The sequence below is a fragment of the Chiloscyllium punctatum genome, chromosome 37, assembly GCF_047496795.1.
Source record: "Chiloscyllium punctatum isolate Juve2018m chromosome 37, sChiPun1.3, whole genome shotgun sequence".
NCBI classification, from domain to species: Eukaryota; Metazoa; Chordata; class Chondrichthyes; order Orectolobiformes; family Hemiscylliidae; genus Chiloscyllium; species Chiloscyllium punctatum.
This window is the reverse complement of record NC_092775.1, coordinates 63,394,565-63,418,082: the sequence shown is the minus strand read 5'-3', so window position 1 is coordinate 63,418,082 and position 23,518 is coordinate 63,394,565. Positions and strand designations below refer to the sequence as shown.

General features: G+C 42.5%; 1 protein-coding gene across 1 annotated transcript in view; it reads left to right on the top strand.

Annotated features, from left to right (window-relative positions):
• The window catches only part of LOC140463204 (troponin C, skeletal muscle-like), a 66,047-nt gene extending 43,330 nt beyond the window's left edge, over positions 1-22,717 (top strand). Inside the window, exons 5-6 of the mRNA XM_072556997.1 lie at positions 12,879-13,022; positions 22,551-22,717. Of these exons, the coding sequence (XP_072413098.1) occupies positions 12,879-13,022; positions 22,551-22,717 (311 nt within the window). The remainder of the gene's footprint in view (positions 1-12,878; positions 13,023-22,550) is intronic.
• The last annotated feature ends 801 nt before the right edge of the window (positions 22,718-23,518 follow it).

The following is a 23,518-nucleotide window of genomic DNA, read 5'->3' as shown; positions in this document are numbered from 1 at the left end:
CATGTTGGAAAAGGAGTGGGAAGGGGAATTAAAATGGGTGGTGACTGGGAGGTCTACTCAGCCCCTGCGGGCCCGGCTGGGATGCTTGTGAACGGTTCCCTAAGTTTAAGTTTGGTCTCACGGACGTTGAATGAACCACATCAGGAGCACCTGGTGCAGTGAACTATGTTGAAGGAGAGGCAGGTGAACCTCTGTCTCACCTGGAAGAACTGTTATGGGCCCTGGATGGACGTGAGGTGGGGTGGTGTACTGGCAGGTTTTGCATCTTTTCCGGGTTGCAGAAAAAGGTGTCTCGGAGTTTGGGAACGTCAGTGGGGAGAATGGTGCAAACCAAAGATTGTCAAAGGAAACGGCCCTCGCAGAAGGCAGAGTGGGGTGAGCGGGAAAGGTGTTCTTGGTGGTGGGGTTTAGTTGAGGTTGTCGGAAGTGTTCAGGGAAGATGCATTGGATGCACTAAACGTTGATGACTACAAGATTTCTCAACACGTGTAACAGCTAGTGAAGTATTTTTAAGGAAACATAATCACCAATCTGTTTGCAGCAACCTGTACAACTAGATAATCTGTTATTGTGATGTTGTGAAGAATGAATATTGGCCTCTCCTCCTCTTATAGTAAATAATGTCCCAGAATCTACAGATGGCAGCTATCACCCAAAAGACAAAGTGCGTGGGAGTGAAACATTCCCTCCATATTAGACTGGCATTTTGTCAGCAGGTCCTAAAGTCAGATTGGAAACTGCAACTTGGCATTCACTGGACAAGAGTGCTCCCAACTGAATCATAGCTTGATCTATTGCACAAACTGCTATTGGTGAAAGCTCACTCAAATGATCGTTATGAATAATTGTGCAATTATGTTTAACCATTGAATCGCTATGGTGTGCAAGCAGGCTATTCATCCCATTGAGTCCACAATAATTCTACGAAGATCATTCCACTCCCCCTACCCTGTAACCCAGCATTTCTCACAGCTAATCCACCGAAACTACACATTCCTGAAAACTATGGGCATTTTAGCATTGCCGGTCCACTGAACTGTGCGTCTTTGGACTGTAAATGACAACCACAGCACCCTGAGCATCCAGAGCAAGCCCACACAGACAAGAGGAAAATGTGAAAACTCCATACAGACAATCAGCTGGGGTGGAACAGAACCCAGGTCCCTGCACTGAGCCACCGTGCCATCCTTAATGTTATAGACAAAGACAAGATGGCAAATCCCTCATACACTTTAAAGCATGAAACACACCTACGAATCATGAAACGGGAATGATAGTGATACATATATCACCATAACTATATAATGTTTCTAAAGTCAAATTTAATTGCAAATCAGCAGAAATGTAGACTTTTCTCCACAAGGTGTTGTTAATTAACGAGTGGAATAACATCAAACCTGGGTGAAGGAATAGAAAAGGTAGCCCCTCAAATCTACTGTTCTGTTCAGTTGAACCTTGGCAAATCAACAATGAAAACAATTTAAAGTAAAATTCACTTATATAACGAACATTCTATCCAGGGATTTTTAACTGTGAGAGGACTAGTAACTCTTATAACTTGTTTTCACTAATGGCATGGGTGATGCTGTTTTACTTAAGAAAGGATGAACCAGAATAAATGGATTGTTTCATGCAAGTTCATAACAACGAAGAAATATTATGTCACAGTGGAACTGCCCCTATCTCTGAGCCAGGAGACCCAGACGCAATTCCATTGGCTCACGGTAGTGTCAGAACAGATTTATAAACAGGTTGATTCACAATATCAAGTGCTGGGCCCTTTTACAGCAGTGGTGGTAGCCCTATCTCTGACCCAGAAGGCCAGGTTTCAAGTAGCAACTCCCCCTGACATGTACAATAATGTGGCTGGTCTAGTTGATTAAGAAGAGTTGATTAAGAAGAATCTGTACGCCGTATCCAATAAACACCCAAACAATACTGGGCAACCGTATGGACATTCCTAGGTCTTCCCATAATCTCATGATGTTTATCAGGCCATTGATGAGATTTGCTTGAGTTGGAGGGAGAAATATGAAAGAGGGGTCTTACGTCTTCCTTCCTTCACAAAAGCGATCTTCATTCAGAGATCTATGACCACTTAAGTGGGAGTGGCCAGAGATCTGAATCTGGCCTTCACATGGGGTGCAGTTGCTTTCATAAAAGCCAGCTCAGATCAAGGGTCACTGACATTGAGTTCCCCAGTGAAATGTATTTTTATGCCCTTCATGTTACCCAGTAGTTCTACGCAACATTGATGCCATTGTTAGCCACATCCCCCTAATTTATACGGCATATCCAATTAACACACTAACAATAATGGACAAACATATGGACATTCCGAGGTCGTCCCATAATCTCATGGTGTTTATCAGACACCTCTATAATCTGTCTTTGGGATCTTACAATGCTCTTACAGCTTTATGCCTTCCTAGACATTTCCCATCTGCACAGCATTATTTACCAATAACCTAAATAGTTGCTTTTCTCGAAGGACTTCAGAAGTGGTGGAGGCTAATACAATTACAACTTTTTAAAAGCATCTGATTGGATAGGTGAATAGAAAGGATTTAGAGGGATGTGGACCAAGTGCTGGCAAATAGGACTAGATTAGATTAAGATATCTGTACGCATGTCTAAATTGGACCGAAAGCTTTGTTTTTGTGCTGAACATCTCTATGACTCTGACTCTTCCAAATTCTGTCCCGCTTTTAGTATGGCAAATGAGGAAATATTACTTTCCACCAATTGTTATAAAGTCTTCAAAATAAACTTTAATATAAAGTTACTGTGACACAGTTGACAAATTGAGAACAATCTCTCTCTCACTCTAGCCTGAGAGATCAAACAACAGTCCCTCTGACTTGCAACTGCAGTTTTCAATTTCACCTATTGACATGCAGTGGGACAGTGGCTCAGTGGTTGACACTGCTGCCTCACAGCACCAGGGACCTGAGTCCAATTCCAGCCTCGGGTGACAGTCTATGTGGAATTTGTACATTTTTGCCATGTCTGCATGAGTTTCCTCTGAGTGCTTCAGTTTCTTGCCACAATGCAAAGATATGCCGGTTAGGTGAATTGGCCATGCTAAATTGCCCATAGTGTTCAGGGATGTGGAGGTTAGATGCATTAGTTAGAGGTAAATGTAGAGTAGTAGAGTAGGGAATGGGTTTGGGTGGGTTAGACTTCGGAAAACCTTGATGGACTGAAAGGCCTATTTCCACACTGTAGGGGTTCTATGTTTCATGCTGTAAATGGATTTTAAACAACATTTTCATTTTGTATAAATCTCTCCCATTTCCACACTGCATACTTTCCAGTATTAATTATCTTTTCTTAATAAATGCATCTGTTGCAACTCCATTGAAGGGGGTAGAATTCTATCACTTCACAACTCGATCAAACCATTAAATGATACTTGATGAGATTCCACAAACAACTTGGGGAGAAATACATCTTCACTCTGTATTTTGCAATGTGGCTTTGTCACTCTTCCTTCGAACTTTGTATGTGAGAATTTGTTCGAATTATCTACATCTGCATTTAAATTTCGATTGTTTAACTCCTGCAGTCGTGACCTCTCTTTTAACAACCTTCCTCTGTCTTCTTCCCGTGCCAATGGTCTTTTGGAGATCATGTTTTCACCATTAATTTATCTTCCATAATGATGCATTTGTCCTCATTATTGCATCAAAACATTTGCTCAAGGATTACAACTAACCTTTTCACAGGTTGCTTGCCTTTGTAATTCTGCAATTATTCAAACAGTTCCAAATTCTGTCAGATCGGATTTTCCTTCTATTTTTACTCAATAACAAGCTCGAGACTGTAGCTAAACGAGGCCTTACAAAAATGCTCCATATTAGAATGCTCATGTGTTTGGAACTGCCTGTTTACAGAAAGCTGATTAACTTCCTTCATGTTTCTTCCCCTAAAAACGCTTATCTTACCCAGTATATCTATACAGAGACCACAACTCGAGCTGTAAACATCTGCTGTTAGTAACAGTCAAATCCTTTCAACCATCTTGTGTTAGCTAAAAATCCCCAAGCAGCCCCATCTTGGCAACTTAATCATGGGCCACAACAACAGCTTGTTAATTGTTATGTTATTTCACTTAGTTAGTTTGGTGAAGGGTCTGAACAAGAAGAGGGCCCTGTGGCTCTTGTGGCACATGTAAACACCTCTGGATCTTAAAGTCCAGGTTCAAATCCTTCTTGCACTGGAGAACTGGAAGATCATGCCAGAGCAGGTTAATATAAAATACTTTAGAGTTGGTTTCTGACTATAAATCACGCAGACTGGGATCTTAATCAAAACTCTAAGGTGGAGCCTTAATATAACAAAGTAGCTTGCAGAAAAATCTTTAAGAGCATTCAGTTATGAGTTGTCAACTGTGGATAAACTCACAAGAAATCAAACTGTTAGTTAAAAAATACTGGCACGGCTCAAGGAACTTGAGAAAATAAATTGTGATAGCTTGAAAAGCATCCATATTGCAGAAGAGGAGGGGCTGGAAGTCTTTAAAAATGCACAAATGTAGATAAATAGCAAGGATCTGATCAGGTGCATTCCAGAACATTGTGCCAATTTAAGGGTGACATTGCAGGGCCCCTTGCTGAGATATTTTCATCATTGACAGTCAGGGGTCAGGTGCTAGAAGACTGGAGAGTGGATAATGTTGTGCCATTATTGAAGAAATGCTGCAAGTAAAAGCAAGGGAACAACTGGTCAATGAACCTTGACATCATGGTAGGGAGGTTATTGGAGGGGATTTTGAGACAGACGTGTTCCATGCATTTGAAAAGGTAAGGATTGATGAGAGGTAGTAAACCTGGCTTTCTATGTTGGAAATCATGTCAGATTGACTTGACTGAGTTTTTGGAGAGTTGTCCAAGAAGAGAGATGAAGCCTGAGCGCTAGAAGTTGTCTACTTTTTCAAGGTCTTTGACAAGGTTCAGCGTGGAAGACTGGTTAATAAGGTAAGATCATAGGGGATCAAGGGAGAGCTAGCTAATTGGATACAAAATAGGTTTGACAGTGGGAGATAGAGAGTTGCTTTAGAGGGTTGTTATTTGGACAAGAGGCCTGTAACCAGCAGTGTGCTACAAAGATCAGTGCTGGGTCCACTGCCTTTTATCATTTATTGAAATGATCTGGATGATAATACAGGAAGCATGGTTGGTAAGATTACAGATGATACCAAAATTGGTGACATAGTTGACAATGAAGAAGGTTATCGAAGAGTAAAATGAGATCTTGATCAGATGGGCCAATGATCTAATTGGTCTATCTCAGGAGTGGCAGATGGAGTTTCATTTAGATAAATGTGAAGTGTTGCCTTTGAGTAAAACTAAACAGGGCAAGATTAACCCATTTAATGGCAGGGTTCTGGGGAAGTGTTGCCAAACAGAGAGAAGTCGGTACATACTTCCTACAGAGTGGAGTCACAGGTAGGCAGAGTAATGAAGGCAGTGCTGCGTATGTTTGACTTCACTGGTCAGAGCATTGAGTATAAGAGTTGAGAAGTCGTGTTGCAGCACACAAGACATTAGTGAGGCCAGTTTCTGAATATTGTATTCAGTTGTGCTTGCCCTGTTAAACTGGAAAGCATGTAAAAGTTTACAAATGTGTTGCTGGGACTGGAGGGTTTGAGATCCAGGCAGAGGCTGAATAAACTGGAACTTGTTTCCCTCGAGCATTGCAGGCTTGAGGGGTGACACTTTGGAAGTTTATAAAATTCCAAGGGGAAGAGAGAAGGTGAATAGCTAAAATCTTTTTCCCATGGTAAGGAAGTCCAAAATAAGAGGGCATAGCAATAAGGTGAGAGGAGGAAGCTCTAAAAGGAACTTGAGGGGCATCTATTTCACACAGAGGGTGGTGTGTTTATGGAACAAGCTGCCTGAGGAAGTGGTCGAGGCAGGTACAATTACGACAGTTCAAAGGCGTTTGGATGGACTCATGAATCAAAAGGCTTAGATGGATCTGTGCCAAATGCAGATCAATGGGACTAGGTTAGTTTCTGACCAGGACGAGTTGGAACGAAGTGCCTGTTTCCACACTGTATGACTCAATGACTCCATGACTGTAGTCACAGCTGAAATGGAGGAGCCATGCTCCCATGTCACAGCAGTGTACTTTTGTCTGGAGCTTCTGATCACAAATGTCAAAATGTCTGTACCTCTCACTCCGACAACAAGGCAGACTGAGGTATCAGAGAATTTCCCTCATGGTTTTGAATTACTGTTGTATAAAAGGCAACTGAAGAGAGAAAATTCAATACAAATGACAATTTAACAATTTCACATAGAGCTTTGGCATGGTTGAACGAATAAATCAAATTTTAAAAACCTCTCCAGCAAAGGCAGTCCCCAAGACACGAAAGATGAGTGACAGTCCTGCTAGGGATCCGGAAGCATTTCGGAAGCATTTATCCCCCCCAAAATCAGGGATTCACAGTGTTGGGATGAACGACTGGTTGAACTGAGCAGTTGCTGGGAGGAATGGTCAACCTGTGAATATTTCGGGGAACCAAGTAAACAGTTCCACTTGATTCTGAATGAAGTCAAGGTCAGGCAGGTAACTCAGGACAGAGAGAGAGAGAGATCAACAGTTTGATAATTCGGGGATCAGGAGACAATGTCAGGGAAAGGTGGGGCCAGAGCTCCGCGGATTCGAGCCACAGAGACATCGCCTTTCCGAGGGAATGGAACAGGTGATGTGTGTGCGCTGATATGAAAACATGAAGTAGATGGAAACACTGAACACAATTAAACTGTACGAGGATTCTATGGAATTGACCAACTTCCCAATTGGTGGGCGTCAGCCTTAAGTTTATTACAGGGACTTAGATATGTGTCCGCTGCCCACAGACATACATGTACACATTATATTGATGATATCTTGATCCACGGACCAACGGGAACTGTGGTAACGGAAGCTCTAGTCACACTGCTGCAACATATGCGATACAGAGACTGGGAAGTGAATCCGAAAATGATGCAGAGAGCAGCAGTTTTTTAAGTATTCAGTTAACAAAAAAACAATAGTTATCTATAAAAAAAATAAAATTCAAGAAATGTTTGTTCCAACTATCAAGACTGAGGATGGCTCGGATATTGGTGCAGACATGTCCCTCACTTGATCATGTAACTCAGATGTTACTGATATGCCATTACTCAAAAGGAAGCTGAGTGTGAATGGGGCGATGAAGAACAGAGAGCATTGAAGGCCGCCAAAGAGGCCGTAGCACAAACACTGCCCTTGGGCCCCTCAGATACCTGGCCGAGTCTTTGTTTTACAAATGTCAGTTCTATAAGATGTAGCCATGTGGAGCTTATGGCCGAGACAAATCGGGAAAGCGATATCTTTGGGGCTTCTGGTCCAGAAAGGTACTGAGGCAGTTTTGCATTACCCACCATTTGAAAAACAAATTCTGGCCTGTTACTGGGACATGGTAGAAACTGAAGGACAGACGGACGAGGACAAAATGCTCCTCAGCCCGGAGTTACCAATTCTGACAGGGGTGTTATTTGGTGTTGTGACCCACAAGGCCGGTAGTACCCAACAAAGCACCATTGTAAAATAGAAATGGTACATCGCTGATCGAGCCAAGAAGGGAAAGGAAGGGGTTGCCAAACTCAATGAACAAATAGCTGAATACCCGAGCTCTGACCTGGCCATTCCTGCATCTCCCGTTCAATGGGAGCGTACCCTTTGAATAACTGGCTGAAGATACTCGTCACTGTGTTTGGAGGAAAGTTAGATGAACCACTTGGGAGAATGGCGGAAGGCGGTGGCGAGCAGCTGTTTAATCTCTCCACACAGACGATTAACTGTAGTGAGGGAGATGGAGGAATTGAGCAAGTATGCCGAATAAGCAGCTGTGGTCCTTGCACAAGAAGAGAGTCAGTGTTTGTATGTTTATACTGACTGGTGTGTCGTGGCTGTATGGATGCCAACTTGCCAGTCACATGACTGGAAAATTGCTGGAAAAGCCCTGTGTGGAACAGAACTATGGAAACAAATATGGGTGAAGGCACAGCACATGGAAATTACTGTGCACCATGTTAATGCCCATGTGAAAGATTGTCTGTAATCTGCTGATCCTAACAATACTGTAAGATAGGATAGTAAAAGGCAGCACAATTGAAGGTGCATCTGAAGAGTGTCACACTGGAAAACGGGCTCATGAAAAATCAGGATATTGAGGGTATCAGGGCCCTGTGTAGTGGGCACGAGATTGAGGTTTGCACTTCTCCGCCGATCTGGTGAAAGGGTTATTGGCAGGTGTGAAATATACTGCCGAAAAATTCAATGGCACAAACTAATTGAGGAGTGCAGCCTGATCAAATGTGGCAGATGGACAATATTGGCCCATTCCCGTTACAACAACGATATCAATTTCTGCTAACCATGGTGGACAGTTACTCTGGGCTAATATTAGCTTTCCGGACAAGAAAAGTAAGCAGGATATCATTGTTATGGGCCTAGAACCATTGATATCCCGCTATGGTGAACCGTCAGATATATAATCAGGCAATGGTTCACACTTTCCAGGTCAACAGGTGCAGCATTGAACTGCAGACAACGGGACACATTGGAAGTTCCACATTCCTTACTAGCCTCACCAGCTGGTCTTATAGAACATGTGAATGAGTTATTAAAATAACAAACTAAATTATTGACCCCCGAATCATATGTTATTGGGATTGCTCAAAGTGCTGCCACTGATATTGTACAACCTGAACTATCAGCCTCTGAAAGGAGGGAGACCTCTGAGTCGAATGTTTGTAGGAGGTGGCCAGTTACATCCTTCCAATAAACCGACACCGTCCGATGACCATTGTACAGGGAAAAAGGTTTGGGTACACCACCCACAACACCCTCCTAAAACTTGTGAGATACTTACCTCTGGACAAGGTGATATCTAAAGGATATTGATAATGGAGCAGGACGTCCCAGAGTTTATAGGCAGTGGGGAGTTAATGAAAGGAGAGTGAGTTGTCAAAGATTGTACGTTGATAAGACATAATTTGTTCACAGTACCCAAGGTGAATTGTTATGGGAGATTGCTGCTGTGGATAACACATCAGTTTACACGGGCAACGGATTTCTGTGGTTGCTGTGCGGAAATGGTGTGGTCAGCCTGAGAGACTAACAGAGTACAGGACAACTTCACTGATTAATCAGGGCGTCGATGTGCCATTGGACACTATGCTGCAACATGTACGTCGTGTGGGTGATGGGTAGCAAGGGGGATGTACATCTGCAAACTACATGTTGAACAGAAATGGCTTGTGCAAAAAAACAATGCAACGACGCAGTAAATGACTACAACTTGGTTGTCACACTGGGTAAAGTTTAATACAAACACACCGCAAAGCATCAATGATACAATAAAAACCACGGTATTTGCCGATCAATGGTACAATTGTACCAAAACATCTGAAGTAGTGGGCAGGCCATGGCTGGCGGCTCTAGAAGTCAGTCCAGAAAACTAGTCAACAACAGTTAAGGATGGTCTGTATTCAACGCCTCCTTTCAACATGCACCAAAGTGATTGTATCTCCCAGTGTAGTTAATCTCACGATACGGGTACAATATGAGTCAAAACCCCCAGGGTGTAAAGTTAAGCCTTTAGTTAGGCGACTGCAAAATATCAGATTAAAGCAGGGTCTTGGTCCAATATTAGGAGAGCTAGGATCAGGCATTGGAGTATTGGATGCCATGGATATTAAGACATTCCATAACAAGATACAAAAACTGACCATCCTGACTGAAGGTGCCATTAGTCTAGAAAATGATTGGGACGGAGGGATAACCAGGTATATGTTATCCAGTTGATTATCTGATGTAATACGATGGGATCAATTGTATAGAATGGGATGGAAAGAACTTCACACGTCCCTACAACAGAATGGTTTCAATAATTCTATGGTTTGCATGTTCCATGACATTCCTCATCAATTGTTAAGAGTAGAATTGGAATGAATAGTTTTGTCAGGACAGTGATATGTGGGTGAACATTTTCAAGTTTGCTGAATGAAGATTGCAATATGCAATATGCTACCTGTAACATGAAATGGTGTAATTTTACTGTGAGCATTATTAATGTGAACCATATACAGAATTCGTGTAACTTTATTACTCTCCCTCATCTGTTTGGCCCGCAGCTGTGGCTGCCAGAGATGAGAGGAAAGTGGATTGATGAGAGGAATAAACCTCACAATGAGACTGATTGTCCAGGGGTGGCCATTTGATACGGCATGTCCATTCCACAGCCCAGTGTTTGTACTGTGCTCCCTTGAACATTCTGCAGGAACATGCACATGGCAGTTAGTTCCATACAATGACACAGTTATTCACAAGGCAGGACAAAATCGGGCCTGTATTACCCGTCCCCGCACCAGTTATTTAGATGGTAACCGAAAGGATGTCCCAGTTAATCATTGTTGTAAGGATACATACACTATCTATGATCCCCAAGTAGACAGAGCATATCAATTAGGGAAATGGGAAATGGACAGCACGACCATACTGCCTTTGGGGGACAGGACCTTCCACCTTTTGTGAATTTCAATCGGTTGGAGCAATTTCTCCATGAAAACACTTGTATTATTCAGGAACTGGCGATAAGGGGGTAAAATATGCTTCCAATGAAAGCCGCCATGTTGTGCGCAGATGGACAGTTGACTTGCTAATTCGATCATGGCCTTTACTGTACATCACTGGAGGGATTTATTTAAGGGTTGGACCCCAAAGGACACTGCGATTATTAATTTGATAAATCACCCAATTGTTATATTTTTTGTATCGGTAATGGTTATTTTCATTGCCGTTTTAATTTCCTGGTGTAGGTCACATCCTCTTTATTTTATGTTCTCACGTGGCTATCGCTGATTTGCGTCTGTATTTGCAATTGTGACATGCGCTGTCAAATATCATCGGGGGTGGATTGTACAGGACGGGCTGAAGGGGCTGAGCTTATTGCTGATATTGGACAGCTTCATGACTTTGAAGGGGTCCTGTGAACATTCCTGTACGTGCCTCAGACGACACAATCAGAACTTGTTTTCTGTATTTTCAAGCAGCTTGTGCTGGCAGTTTGTTACTCTGTGAGGGAGAGCGACTTTCATTCCAAGTCGTTGAACTTCACCTCGGACCGGGATCGGGAACAGGGCTAGAAATGAAGCTCAGCCTCGATCGAGGGGTCTCCGACGGGAAGAGGGATGTGAGGTTTATTGTTTTTTTTCTCCCTTTTCTCCCATTTTTTTGTTATGATGATCATCATTATTACTTTGGGGGTGTGGTGTTGGACTGGGGTGGACAAAGTTAAAAATCACACAGGCAGGAAGAGGAGGATAGAGCAGATGAATGCATGGCTGAGGAGCTGGGAGAAGGATTCAGATTTTTGCATCATTTGGAATCTCTTTTGAGGGAGAAGTGAACTGTACAAGAAAAACCGATTGCACCCAATTTGGAAGGGGACTGATATACTGCAGGGAGAATTGCTAGTGTTGCTGGGGAGGATTCAAACTATTAAGGTAGGAGGTTGGGACCGATGGAGATAGGGTTACTTTATCCTGTCTGATGGAGTGATGAGATTCTACTCAGGTCAACATTTGATGTCTGGAATGATCTGGTTGCATAAAACTTCAGACTAATAGTGACCTTAAAGGCTGCAGTAAGGGGGATTGATATGGAATCTGAAAGGCATTAAATCCTTCTGGATCAGAGCACAGATGTCCACAATCATCATCTTACATTGCTACAGTTTCCAACAGAACTGGAGCGGTCATTTCCAAGCAGCTGACTGATTGATGGTGTTATTTCCATCAAATGCCTGCATTCCCCTTTTCAGTTTGTCTCTGTGCTCCTCTGCCCTCCTCTTGTCCAAGAGGATTCTTCTCTGAAGCTCATCTTCCCCTCTGCCTGATATCAGACCAGTTGGTTTTACCTGAACTCCCTCAGTTGCTACTTTTACATCGTCAGGGCTTCCACTACCAACCTCTGCTGCACAAGATTGAAAGAGAATATCTTTTATTTTAATTTATTTTTGATTGGAGAGGGAATTGGTAAAAGGACTGTTTCACAGCAATGAACTGAAGAAGCAATTTCTGCACTTTTGAAAATCAAATTATTGAGACTCATTGCAAGGAATGATTACACTGGTGCATTGTTGAAGCCATGGGGTGGGATGTCTGTGACCTAGCTAGCATGAGGGAGTGATGTTATTTAGTCATTGAGTAATTCTGGATTAGCCAGGATAAGAGCTGCTGATAAAGTAGCCCTTCCTAGTTTGAATTAAGCAGTACTTTAGTGTTCACTATTATCTTATTTCCTTACTCTTCGACTTACTCTATGAAGTGAATCCTTAACTTTTTAACTCTGTTTTTGTTTCAACTTTGTCGCGAACATTTTCATTCCTCAGTGCCTTTATCCCTCAGATGGAGCCATGTGTGTTGTCTTTGTACACTTTTCATTGTACTCCAGTAATTCTGTACTTGAGCACTTGTGATAATAAAATCTAAATCAAACTTAATTAAATTCTTCACTAATTAGTACACAATAGTTTATGCACTTCACTTATGATTGATGTCTTGGGTTTCCCATAGGATAGTCAAATCTCAGATTGTAACAGTTCTCACGAACAATCATATGTATGGAGTTTATATATTGAGGTTTAGCCTGTTGGTTTGAATGGGTGTATCTGTGCTTAAATACTGTGTAACACCAAACCAGCACTGTCCTGACTTAATCTACATGTGATTATCTATGAAATGATGTGCACATATTGATGGACCTTATACCAATATTTCTCTGAAGCAGATTGAAACCAATAATAACATGACAAGAATTTCTTTAATTTCTTTTCGTAGAGTTTTCGGCCGTGCTTGACATGTTTGCTGCTGATGGTGGTGGTGCCATCAGCACTGATCAGTTGTTTGAAATGATGAAAATTCTGGGTCAGAACCCCACCAGAAAAGAGATGGATGCCATCATTGAGGAAGTAGATAAAGATGGTATGAAAACATTTCTTAATTATATTTAGCAATTTTATTTCATTCAAACATCATTTTGTTCTCAAATGTTCACGGTTAACAGTTGACAGATCTTATATATCAGTGTGCTCTTAACTTAGGAAGTGGCACCATTGACTTTGAATAGCTCTTGGTGATGAAACAAGGGAGATGAAAGAGGAGGCAAAAAGAAACTACGAAGAAGTATTCGCAGAAATCTTTCATATGTTTGATAGGTGAGTTTGGTTTTTGACTAATTTCATCAAACTGTGGCCATGAAGAAATTCCATTTTGAGGCAATGGTTTCTCCAAAGTACATGTTGTAAAAATGAAGACCTTACTCAAAGATCAGCTGAACAAACAGAAAAGCATGACCACTTGTAACTAAATATAGGGAAGGGAGGCAGCTAGCTCAGTTGCCTGGATAGCTGGTTTCAATGCAGTGTGACACCAACAGTCGGTATAATTCCTATTCCAGCTGAGGTAACGATGAAGGACTCACCCTCTCGACCCTCAATTGAGGCATGGTAACCCTCAGGTTGAAGTCACCACCAGTCATCTCTGTCCTATGAGAAAGCAACCCTATGATCTGATGAGACTGTGGCGAATTCACTTGTAAATTACTGTCACAAAATCATTTTAGCAACTAAGTACATTTATTATACAAACAAAAAACTTAAGAAGCTTGTAATCTAAAATAATTTTAGAAAATCTCAGTAGAGATCACCATCCGTAGAGACAGATAGAGTGAATTTGTGTTCCTAGTTAATATAACTTCTTCAGAACAGAAGTGAGTGAGAAATATAGAAAAATTAGATGTTAGAAACATTACTCGAAGAACCAGTAATTGCCAAACATATATTTAACAACAGTTCATGGGCATTTTCTGTCACATGCAATACCTTTCATAATTCAATATATAGAATATTGAGGGACTAGAGATGGTGCTTGGAGGATTTACAACAATAATAACGGAAATTCTTGGGTATACACATCAGGAAATGATTAACGGTTGAGTCTATTTTCTCTTCAACAAAGAAGAACAAAAGATGATCCATAGATGTATGTAAAATTCATTAATGTTTTGATAGAGTAGATAGAACACATTTTCACTTGAGAGAGTTGATGGCGTAATTTGGAAATATCACTGAATCAGCTAGCCAGTGGCCCACACTAACGCTCCAGTGAGAAAAGTTCAAATCTCATCCTGTCAGCTGGTGAAATTGAAAACTCAATTTATAAATCTGGAAAGTAAAACTAATGTCAGTGGAGACTGTGACAACTGTCATTGATGATGGTGACATCGATCTTGTTCTTTCATGTCCTTAAAAGAAAAAATGTGCCTTCCTTACCTCATTGGCCTAAAGGTGATTCTAGACCAACAGAAATGTGTCTCAATCTTAACCGTGCTGTCAAAAACATATCCCTCCTTGAAGCGCGCAAACAGCCCCATATGCACCAGCTCCCTCCGTCACTGCTGCAAATGTCAGATTGGTTTTCTTAACCATGTTAAGGCATTGCCTGAGACAAAGACCCTGCTGAGCAATGATATCCTGTGCAGATCAGTGTTTGTTAACAGACATATTTGCTGACATCTTGAACCTCTCCTGTTCTTGTGATGTTGTGAAGAATAAATATTGGCCTCTCCTCCTCTTATGATTAGATTAGATTCCATACAGTGTGGAAACAGGCCCTTCAGCCCAACAAGTCCACACCAACCGTCCGAAGAGTAACCCACCCAGACCCATTTCCCTCTGACTAATGCACCTAACACCATGGCCAATCCACCTGATCCGCACATCTTTGGACTGTGAGAGGAAACGCACTCAGTCACAGGGGGAACATGTAAACTCCACGCAGACAGTTGCCTGAGGCTGAAATAAAGCCTGGGACCCTGGTGCTGTGAGGCAACAGTGCTAACCACTGAGCCACCATGCCACCCATTAAATAATATCCCAGAATCCACAGATGGCAGCTGCCACAGAAAAGACAAAGTGCATGTGAGTGTCACACACCCTCAATATTACACTGGCTTATTGTCAGCGGGGCCTAATGTCAGATCGGAAAACACAACTTTGTATTCACTGGATAAGAGTGATTTCCACTGACTTGTAGCTTGGTCTGTCATACAACAAGCTGCTATTAGTGAAAGCTCACTTAAATGATTGTGATGAATAATTGCACAATTATCTTTAACCATTGAATCCCTCTGGTATGCAAGCAGGCTATTCTTCCCAATGAGTCCACAACAATCCTCCAAAGATCATTCCACTCCCCCGACACTGTAACCCTGCATTTCTCCCAGCTAATCCGCCTAACTTACACATTCCTGGACACCATATACAATTTAGCATTGCCAGGCCACCTAAATGGGTGTCTTTGAACTGTAAGTTGCAATCAGAGCACCCACAGCATTCAAAGGAAACCCACAAAGACAAGAGGAAATTGTGCAAAATCCATACAGTCAGTTGGGGGTGGAATTGAACCCAGCTCCCTTGGTGTGGTCAGGCAGTAATGCACTGAGCCACCATGCCATCCTTACTGTTATAGACAAAGACAAGATGGCAAATGCCACACACACTTTAAAGCATGAAGCACACCTATGAATCTTGAAACAGGAATGATAACGAAATGTATATCACTATAATTATATGATGTTTCTAAAGTCCAATTTAATTGTAAATCAGCAGAAATGTAGACTTTCCTCCATAAGGTGTTAATTAATGAGTGCAAAAACATTAAACCTGGATGAAGGAATGGACCTGGTAGCCCCTCAAATCTACTCTTCTGTTCAATTAAACATTAGTAAACAGCAATGAAAATAATTTTAAGTAAAATTCAATTAAAGTATCAAACATTCTGTCCAGGGACTTTTATCTGTGAGACTCCACATAACACTTGCAAATTGTTATTATAACTAATAGCATGGATGATGCTGCTGTTTTACTGAAGAAAAGATGAGCCAGAATAAATGGATGACTCGATGCAGATTCATGAAAACAAAGAGATGGCATGTCATGGTGGTAGTGACTCTATCTTTAAGCCAGGAGACCGAGATGCAATTCCCCTGGCTCACAGTTGTATTAGAACAGGCCTGGGCCCTTTTGAAGCAGTGATGACGGCCCTATCTCTGACTCAGAGGCCAGATTTCAAGAAGCAACTACCCCAGATGTGTGTAATAATATGGCGGATCTAGTTGATTAAGAAAAGTTGATGTCTGGCCCTTGAAAATCTTTGCATGAGTTGGAGGAAGAAATATTAAAGAGGAGTCTATGTCCAGTGTTCCTTAGCACAAGCAATTTTTATTCAGAGCTCTCTTACCACATAAGTGGGACTGACCAGAGACCAACATGAATTTGACCTTCACATGGGGTTCAAATGTCCTCTTAAGCACCAGCTCTGATCAGGGGTCACTGACATTGAGTTTCCCATCAAAATACAACAATTTTATACCTCAAGACTCAATAATTCCTTGCAACATTGGTGTCATTGTTAGCTACATACCCCTCATCTATTCACTGTGTCCAATAAACACATAAACAATGATGGACAAGTGTGTGGTCATCCCTAATTCCTCTCATAATCTCATGATGTTTAGCAGAGACCTCTGTCATCTGTCCTTGGAATCTTACAATGCTCTGACAGTTTTATGCCTTCCTAGACATTTGCCATTTGTACGCATTATTTACCAATAACCTAAATAGTTGCTTTTCTCGAAGGACAACAGAAGTGGTAGAGACTGGTACAATTGCAACATTTAAAAGGCATCTGGATGGGTATATGAATAAGAAGTATTTTGAGGGATGTTGGCCAAGTACTGGCAAACAGGACTAGATTAGATTAAGATATCTGTACGCATGTCTGAGTTGGACCGAAGGATTTGTTTCCGTGCCAAATCTCTGTGACTCTTCCAAATTCTTTACTACTTTTAGTATGGCACATTAGGAAACATTAACTTCCACCAATTGCTATAAAGTGTTTGAAATCAACTCTCATGTAAAGTGACTGTGACACGGCTGACAAATTGAGAACAATCCCTCTGTCGTTTCAGCCCAAGTGATCAAAGAACAGTCCCTCTGACTTGCAACTGCAGTTTACGATCCCAACTATTTACATACGGTGGCACACTGACTCAGTGGTTAGCATACTGCCTCACAGTACCAGGAACCCAGGTTCGATTCCAGCCTCGGGTAATTGTTGGTGTGGAGTTTACACCTTCTCCTCATGTCTGCATGAGTTTCCGCTGAGTGCTCTGGTTTCCTCCCACAATCCAAAGATGTGCAGGTTAGGTGAATTGGCCATGCTAATTTGTCCAGAGTGTTCAGGGATGTGTCGGGTTAGGTGCATTAGATAGGGGTAAATGTAGATTAAAAGTGTTAGGGAATGGGTCTGAAAGGTTTACACTTTGTACTTGTTGGGCTGAAGGGCCTGTTTCCTCACTCTAGGGATTCAATGATTTCTGCAGTAAGTGGATTTTAAACTAAGGTTTCATTTTATACAAAGCTTTACTATTTCCACACTGCATAGTTTCCAGTATTAATTATCCTTTCTTAATAAATACATCTGTTGAAACTCCACTGATGCAGGTGAAATTCGATTACTTTACAACTCTTTCAAGCCATTAAATGACACTTGGTTAGATTCCACAAACAACTTGGGGACAAATACGTCTTCATTCTGTATTTTGAAACATGAGTTTGTCACTCTTCCGTTGAACTTTGGATGGAAGAACTTGTTCGAATTATTGACATCTGCACTTAAGGTTCAATTGGTTAACTCCTGCAGTTGTGACCTCTCTTTACAACCTTCCTCTGCCCTCCTGCTGTGACAATATTGTGCAATGATGTTTTGGAAGTCATGTTTACACCATTACTTTATCTCGATGTAAGTTTGCTCACTGAGCTGGAAGGTTATTTACCAGACGTTTTGTCACCATCATCAGTAACATCATCAGTAAGCTTCTGGTGAATCACTAGTGTTAGTCACCCACTTTCAATTTATGTATTTAGGTTTCCTTGGTTTGGCGATGTCATTTCTTGTGTTGAATTCAGTTCATGTGGTGATGTCATTTAATGTGATGATGTCATTTCCTGTGGCAATGTCATTCCCATTCTTTTTCTCAGAGGATGTGTTGGTTGACAGAGAAGGAGACGATGGTCAGCCTGGGGAATGGGGTAAGGACATCTGCAAATTGCATGGTGAAATCAAGTGGCTTATATAAAAAAAAGCAACTCTGCAATTAACAAATATAACCTGATTGTTGCACTGGATAAAGTACAATAGAAATGCACTTCAAAGCATTAATGAGACAATAAAAACCACGTTATTTGTTGAGCAATGGTACCGATGTACCAATGCATCTGAAGTAGTAAGTAGGACATGGATGGTGGCTCAAGAAGTCAGTCCAAAAAACTAGTCAACAACAGTTAAGGATAGCCAACGTTGAACACCTCCTCTCAACATGCACCAAAGTGGTTGTTCTTCAAATATACTTTGTCTTATGCTAAGGGTACAACATGAGTCAAAACCCGTAGGGGGTAAAATGCAAAAGACTAGGCGAAAGCAGGGGCTTGGCATGATTGTAGGAGGGTGAGGATCAGGCATGGGAGCATTGAATGCCATAGATATTAAGACATCACAAAACAAGATACAAATATTGATCAACCTGACTGGGGATGCCATTAGGCTCAGAAATGATTGGGGCAGAGGGCAAACCAGAAATATGTTGTATAGTTGGTTACATGATGTAATGCGCAGCAGGTCAGGCAGCATCCAAGGAGCAGCTCTGATCTCCAGCATCTGCAGTCCTCACTTTCTCCTACGTGATGTAATGCTATGGGAACAATTGTATCGAATGGGATGGAAACAATTTCACACATCGCTACAACAGAACAGTTTCAATAATTATAAGGTTTGCATGTTCCACGAAATCACTCATCAATTATTAAAAGCAGAATTGGAATGAATAGTTCTGTCAGGGCATAGTGATATTTGGGTGAATTTATTCAGGTTTGCTGAATGACGATTGTAGATCAAATCCAATATGCAAGATGCTACCTGTAACATGAAAGGGTGTAATTTTATGATGAGCATTACTAATGAGACCCATAAACAGAACTGGTGTAGCTTTATTATTCTCCCTCATCTACTTGGCCCGCAGGTGTGGCTGCCAAAGATGAATGGAAAGTGGATTGATGAGAGGAATAAACCTCACAATGAGACTGATTGTCCAGGGGTGGCCATTTGGTACAGCATGTCCATTCCACAGCCCAGTGTTTGTACTGTGCTCCCTTGAACATTCTGCAGGAACATGCACACGGCAGTTAGTTCCATATAATGACACAGTTATTCAGAAAGCAGCACAGAATCAGGCCTATATGACCAGTACTCGCACCATTTATTTAGATGGTATCCGAAAGGATGCCCCAGTCAGTCATGTTATAAAGACACATGCACTATCTATGATCCCCAGGTAGACAGATCATATCAATTAGGGAAATGTGAAATGGACATACTGTCATTGGGGGCAGGATCTTCCACCTTTTGTGAATATGAATCAGTTGGAGTAATTTCTCCATGAATACACTTGTATTATTCAGGAACAGGCGACAAGGGGGTGAACTGAATTTCCAATGAAAACCGCCATGTGATATGTGGATGGACAGTTAACGTGACTTGCTGATTCCATGATGACCTTGGCCATCCATCACTGGGTGGGATATATTTAAGGGTTGGTCATTTTAATTTCCTCGTGTCGGCTACGGCTATTGCTGATTTGCGCCTGTATTTGCAATTGTAACATGCGCTGTCAAATATCATCAGGGGTGGTTTGCACAGGATGAGCTGGAGGGCTAAACTTATTGCTGATATCGGAGAACTTCATGACCTCGGAGGAGTCCTGTGAACATTCCTATATATGCCTCAGACAGCACAATCAAAACTTGTTTTCCGTACTTGCAAACAGTTTGTGCTGGCTGTTTGTCATAGAATCATAGAGATGTCCGGCATGGAAACAGACGCATTGGTCCAACTCGTCCATGATGACCAGCTATCCCAATCAGTTCTAGCCCCACCTGCCAGCACCTGGCCCGTATCCCTTCAAACCCTTCCTATTCATATACCCATCCAGATGCCTTTAAAGTGTTGCAAAGGTACTCGACTCCACCACTTCCTCTGGCATCTCACTCCATACACATACCACTATCTGCATGAAAGATTTGCCCCTTAGGTCTGTTTTATATCTTTCCCCTATCAGCCTAAACCTATGCCCTCTCATTCTGGACTCCCCCTCCCAGAGAAAAGACTTTGAATATTTACCATATCCGTGCCCTTCATGATTTTCTAAACCTCTGCAAGGTCACCCCCAGCCTCCAAAGCTCCAGGGAAAACAGCCCCAGCCTGTTCAGCCTCTCCCTATAGCTCAATCCTCCAACCCTGGCAACATCCTTGCAAATCTTTTCTGAACCCTTTCAAGTTTCACAACGTCTTTCGAATAGAAATGAGACCAGAATTGCACACAATATTCCAACAGTGGCTAACCAATGTCCTGTACGGCCGCAACATGACCTCCCAACTCCTGTTCTCAATACTCTGACAAAGGAATAAAGGAAACCATACCAAATGCTGGAGATCAGAGTCAAGATTAGAGTAGTGCTGGAAAAGCACAGCAGGTCAGGCAGCATCTGAGGAGCAGAAAATTAACGTTTTGGCAAAAGCCCTTCATCAGGAATTACGCATCATGACATCGTTCACTTTTTCCACCATCTCCGCCTCCGAGCTTACATTTTCAATCAGGACTCCCGCCCATCTTCCGAGGACCTCTTCACCCACCTCCAACACACTCCATCCACCTGAACACCTCATGCTGGCCTATTATGCACCCTCTATCTTATCATTTCCAACTCCCGCCGAGACATTAACCGCTTCAACCTGCCTACCCCCTACCCCCACTCCAAACTCTCACCCTCACAACGCGCAGCCCTCCACTCCCTGTGCTCCAATCCCAACCTCACCATCAAACCAGCAGTCATGGAGAGTGCAGTTGTAGTTTGTCACACTAACCTCTACACTGCTGAGGCCAGGCACCAATCAAAGACACCTCCTCCTACCACCTCCTCGACCATGACTCCACCCCGCATCACCAAACCATCACCTCCCAGACCAGACACAACCTCATCACCTCTGGAGATCTCCCATCCTCAGCTTCCAACCTCATAGCTCGGGAATGCCATACTGCCCGATTCTACCTCCTTCCCAAGATCCACAAGCCTAACCACCCCAGCTGACCCATTGTTTCAGCATGCTCCTGCCCCACCGAACTCATCTCCACCTACCTTGATACTGTCCTATTCTTCCCAAGTCCAGGAAGTCCCCACATACATTTGAGATATCACCCACGCTTTCCACCCCTCCAAGACTTCAGTTTCCCCAGCCCCCAACAACTCATCTTCACCATGGATATTCAATCCCTCTACACCTCCATCCAACATGACCATGGCCTCCAAGCCCTCCGCTTCTTCTACTCCCGATATCCTCACAGTACCCTTCCACTGACAGTCTTATTTGTTTGGCTGAACTGAACAATTTCTCCTTTGAATTCTCACTGAATTTATAGCCAAAGGAGTCCAGTGTCATGGAGATATGTTACAGTCAGCAATCTTAGATTAAAACTTTCATGTTTTATAATGGGACATGCTGGTGTCTGTTCTTCGAAATGTAAATACCAGAATTTCTATTAAATTACATTCTCAAAATAGCTCAGCTTTTTAAACAATAGTTGTTAAGTCTGTCTGTGTCCCAATGCTATGTCAGACTGACAAACCCTTTGTATAATTTTACAGAGTTTTACATGGATTCATGCAGTTTTTGAGCAAAATAAAATAAACTTATGCAAAAACAAATTCACCCCATAAGCTTATATGTGTGAGCATGTAGGAGTGACAGATTGAATGTGTACGTGGGTGTGAGTGCTCATGATAGAGTGTATGTATATATGTGTTTGTGTAAGCTTGGTGAAGTGTGCGCAAGCGGGTAATGGGCTATGTGTAAGAGCGTGCGTATGTTGGTGTGACTGCGGGAGTGTTTGTGTGTGCATGTGAGAGAGAGCTTCTATGAAGGTGTGTGTGGTGTGTGTGTATCATGCAGTGGGCTCACCTAATAGAGTGACATGAAACCAAGGTCCCAGATGAGGCCATTCCCATGGACAGAGAACTTTTCTATCAGCTTCTTTTCAGCCGTTCTACATTGTTGCTTGTCCTGAAGGACGGTCACTGGAAGGTATGATGTTGAATGTCCCGGACCACTGAAGTGTTCCCTGACTGGGAGGAAACACTTCTGCTTTGTGATTGTTGTGCTATGTCCATTCATCTGTTGTCGAAGCGTCTGCTTGGTCTGGCCAATGTACCATGCCTCAGGGCATCCTTGCCAGCAGTGAATCAGATAGGCCAAGTCGACCAAGTCACATGAGTACTCACTGTGTATGTGGTGGGAGCTGTCCCCACGAGTAATGGTGTTATCCGTGTTCTGTGGCAGGGTTATATGGTGTCGTTGTCCTGGAGGCTGATCAGTTTGCTATGTGTCATGATCTGTTTAACGTTTGGTGGTTGTTTCAAGCTGAGAAGTGGAGGTGCGTGGAAAGTCTTGACGTAGTGCTCATCCTCATTGATAATGCGTTGCAGGCTGCAAAGAAAATGACATAGTTGTTCGGCTCCCAGAAAGTACTGGACACTGAAGGGTAGCCTATCTGTTGCAACCTGTGTCTGTCTCCTGAGGAGGTCCTTCTGATTTTTCACTGTGGCATGTTGGAAGTGGCGGTCAATGAGTTGAGCATCGTACCCTGTCCTTATGAGTGTATCCTTAAGCATTTTCCAGTGTCAAGTGTCAACAACCAAGCCTTAAACAGATCATGATTTGTCGCAATCTGCCCAGCTTTTAGGACAACACAATTATACAACCCTGCCGCTACAGGATGTGTCAGAGTATCGACACAGGTGACACCAGCTTCCAGCTCAGCTAGCAAACCTACCTCCAGATGCTCTCACACATACCCCAGCACACTCACACACGTATTTAACCAAGCTTACACACACACATACACACACATATGTATACACACACACTCTATCATATGCACTCACACCCATATGCACACATTCACATCCACACTCAAAATATTGCTCCTAAATGCACACACATATAAGCTTATGCAGTGAATTCATTTTTACAGAAACACGTTTTAGATTAGATTAGATTACTTACAGTGTGGAAACAGGCCCTTCAGCCCAACAAGTCCACACCGACCCTCCGAAGAGCCGTCCACCCAGACCCATTCCCCTACATTTACCCCTTCACCTAACAGTATGGGCAATTTAGCATGGCCAATTCACCTAACCTGAACATTTTTGGACCGTGGGAGGAAACCGGAGCATCAGGAGGAAACCCACGCAGACTCAGGGAGAATGTGCAAACTCCACACAGGGAGTTCCCTGAGACGGGAATTG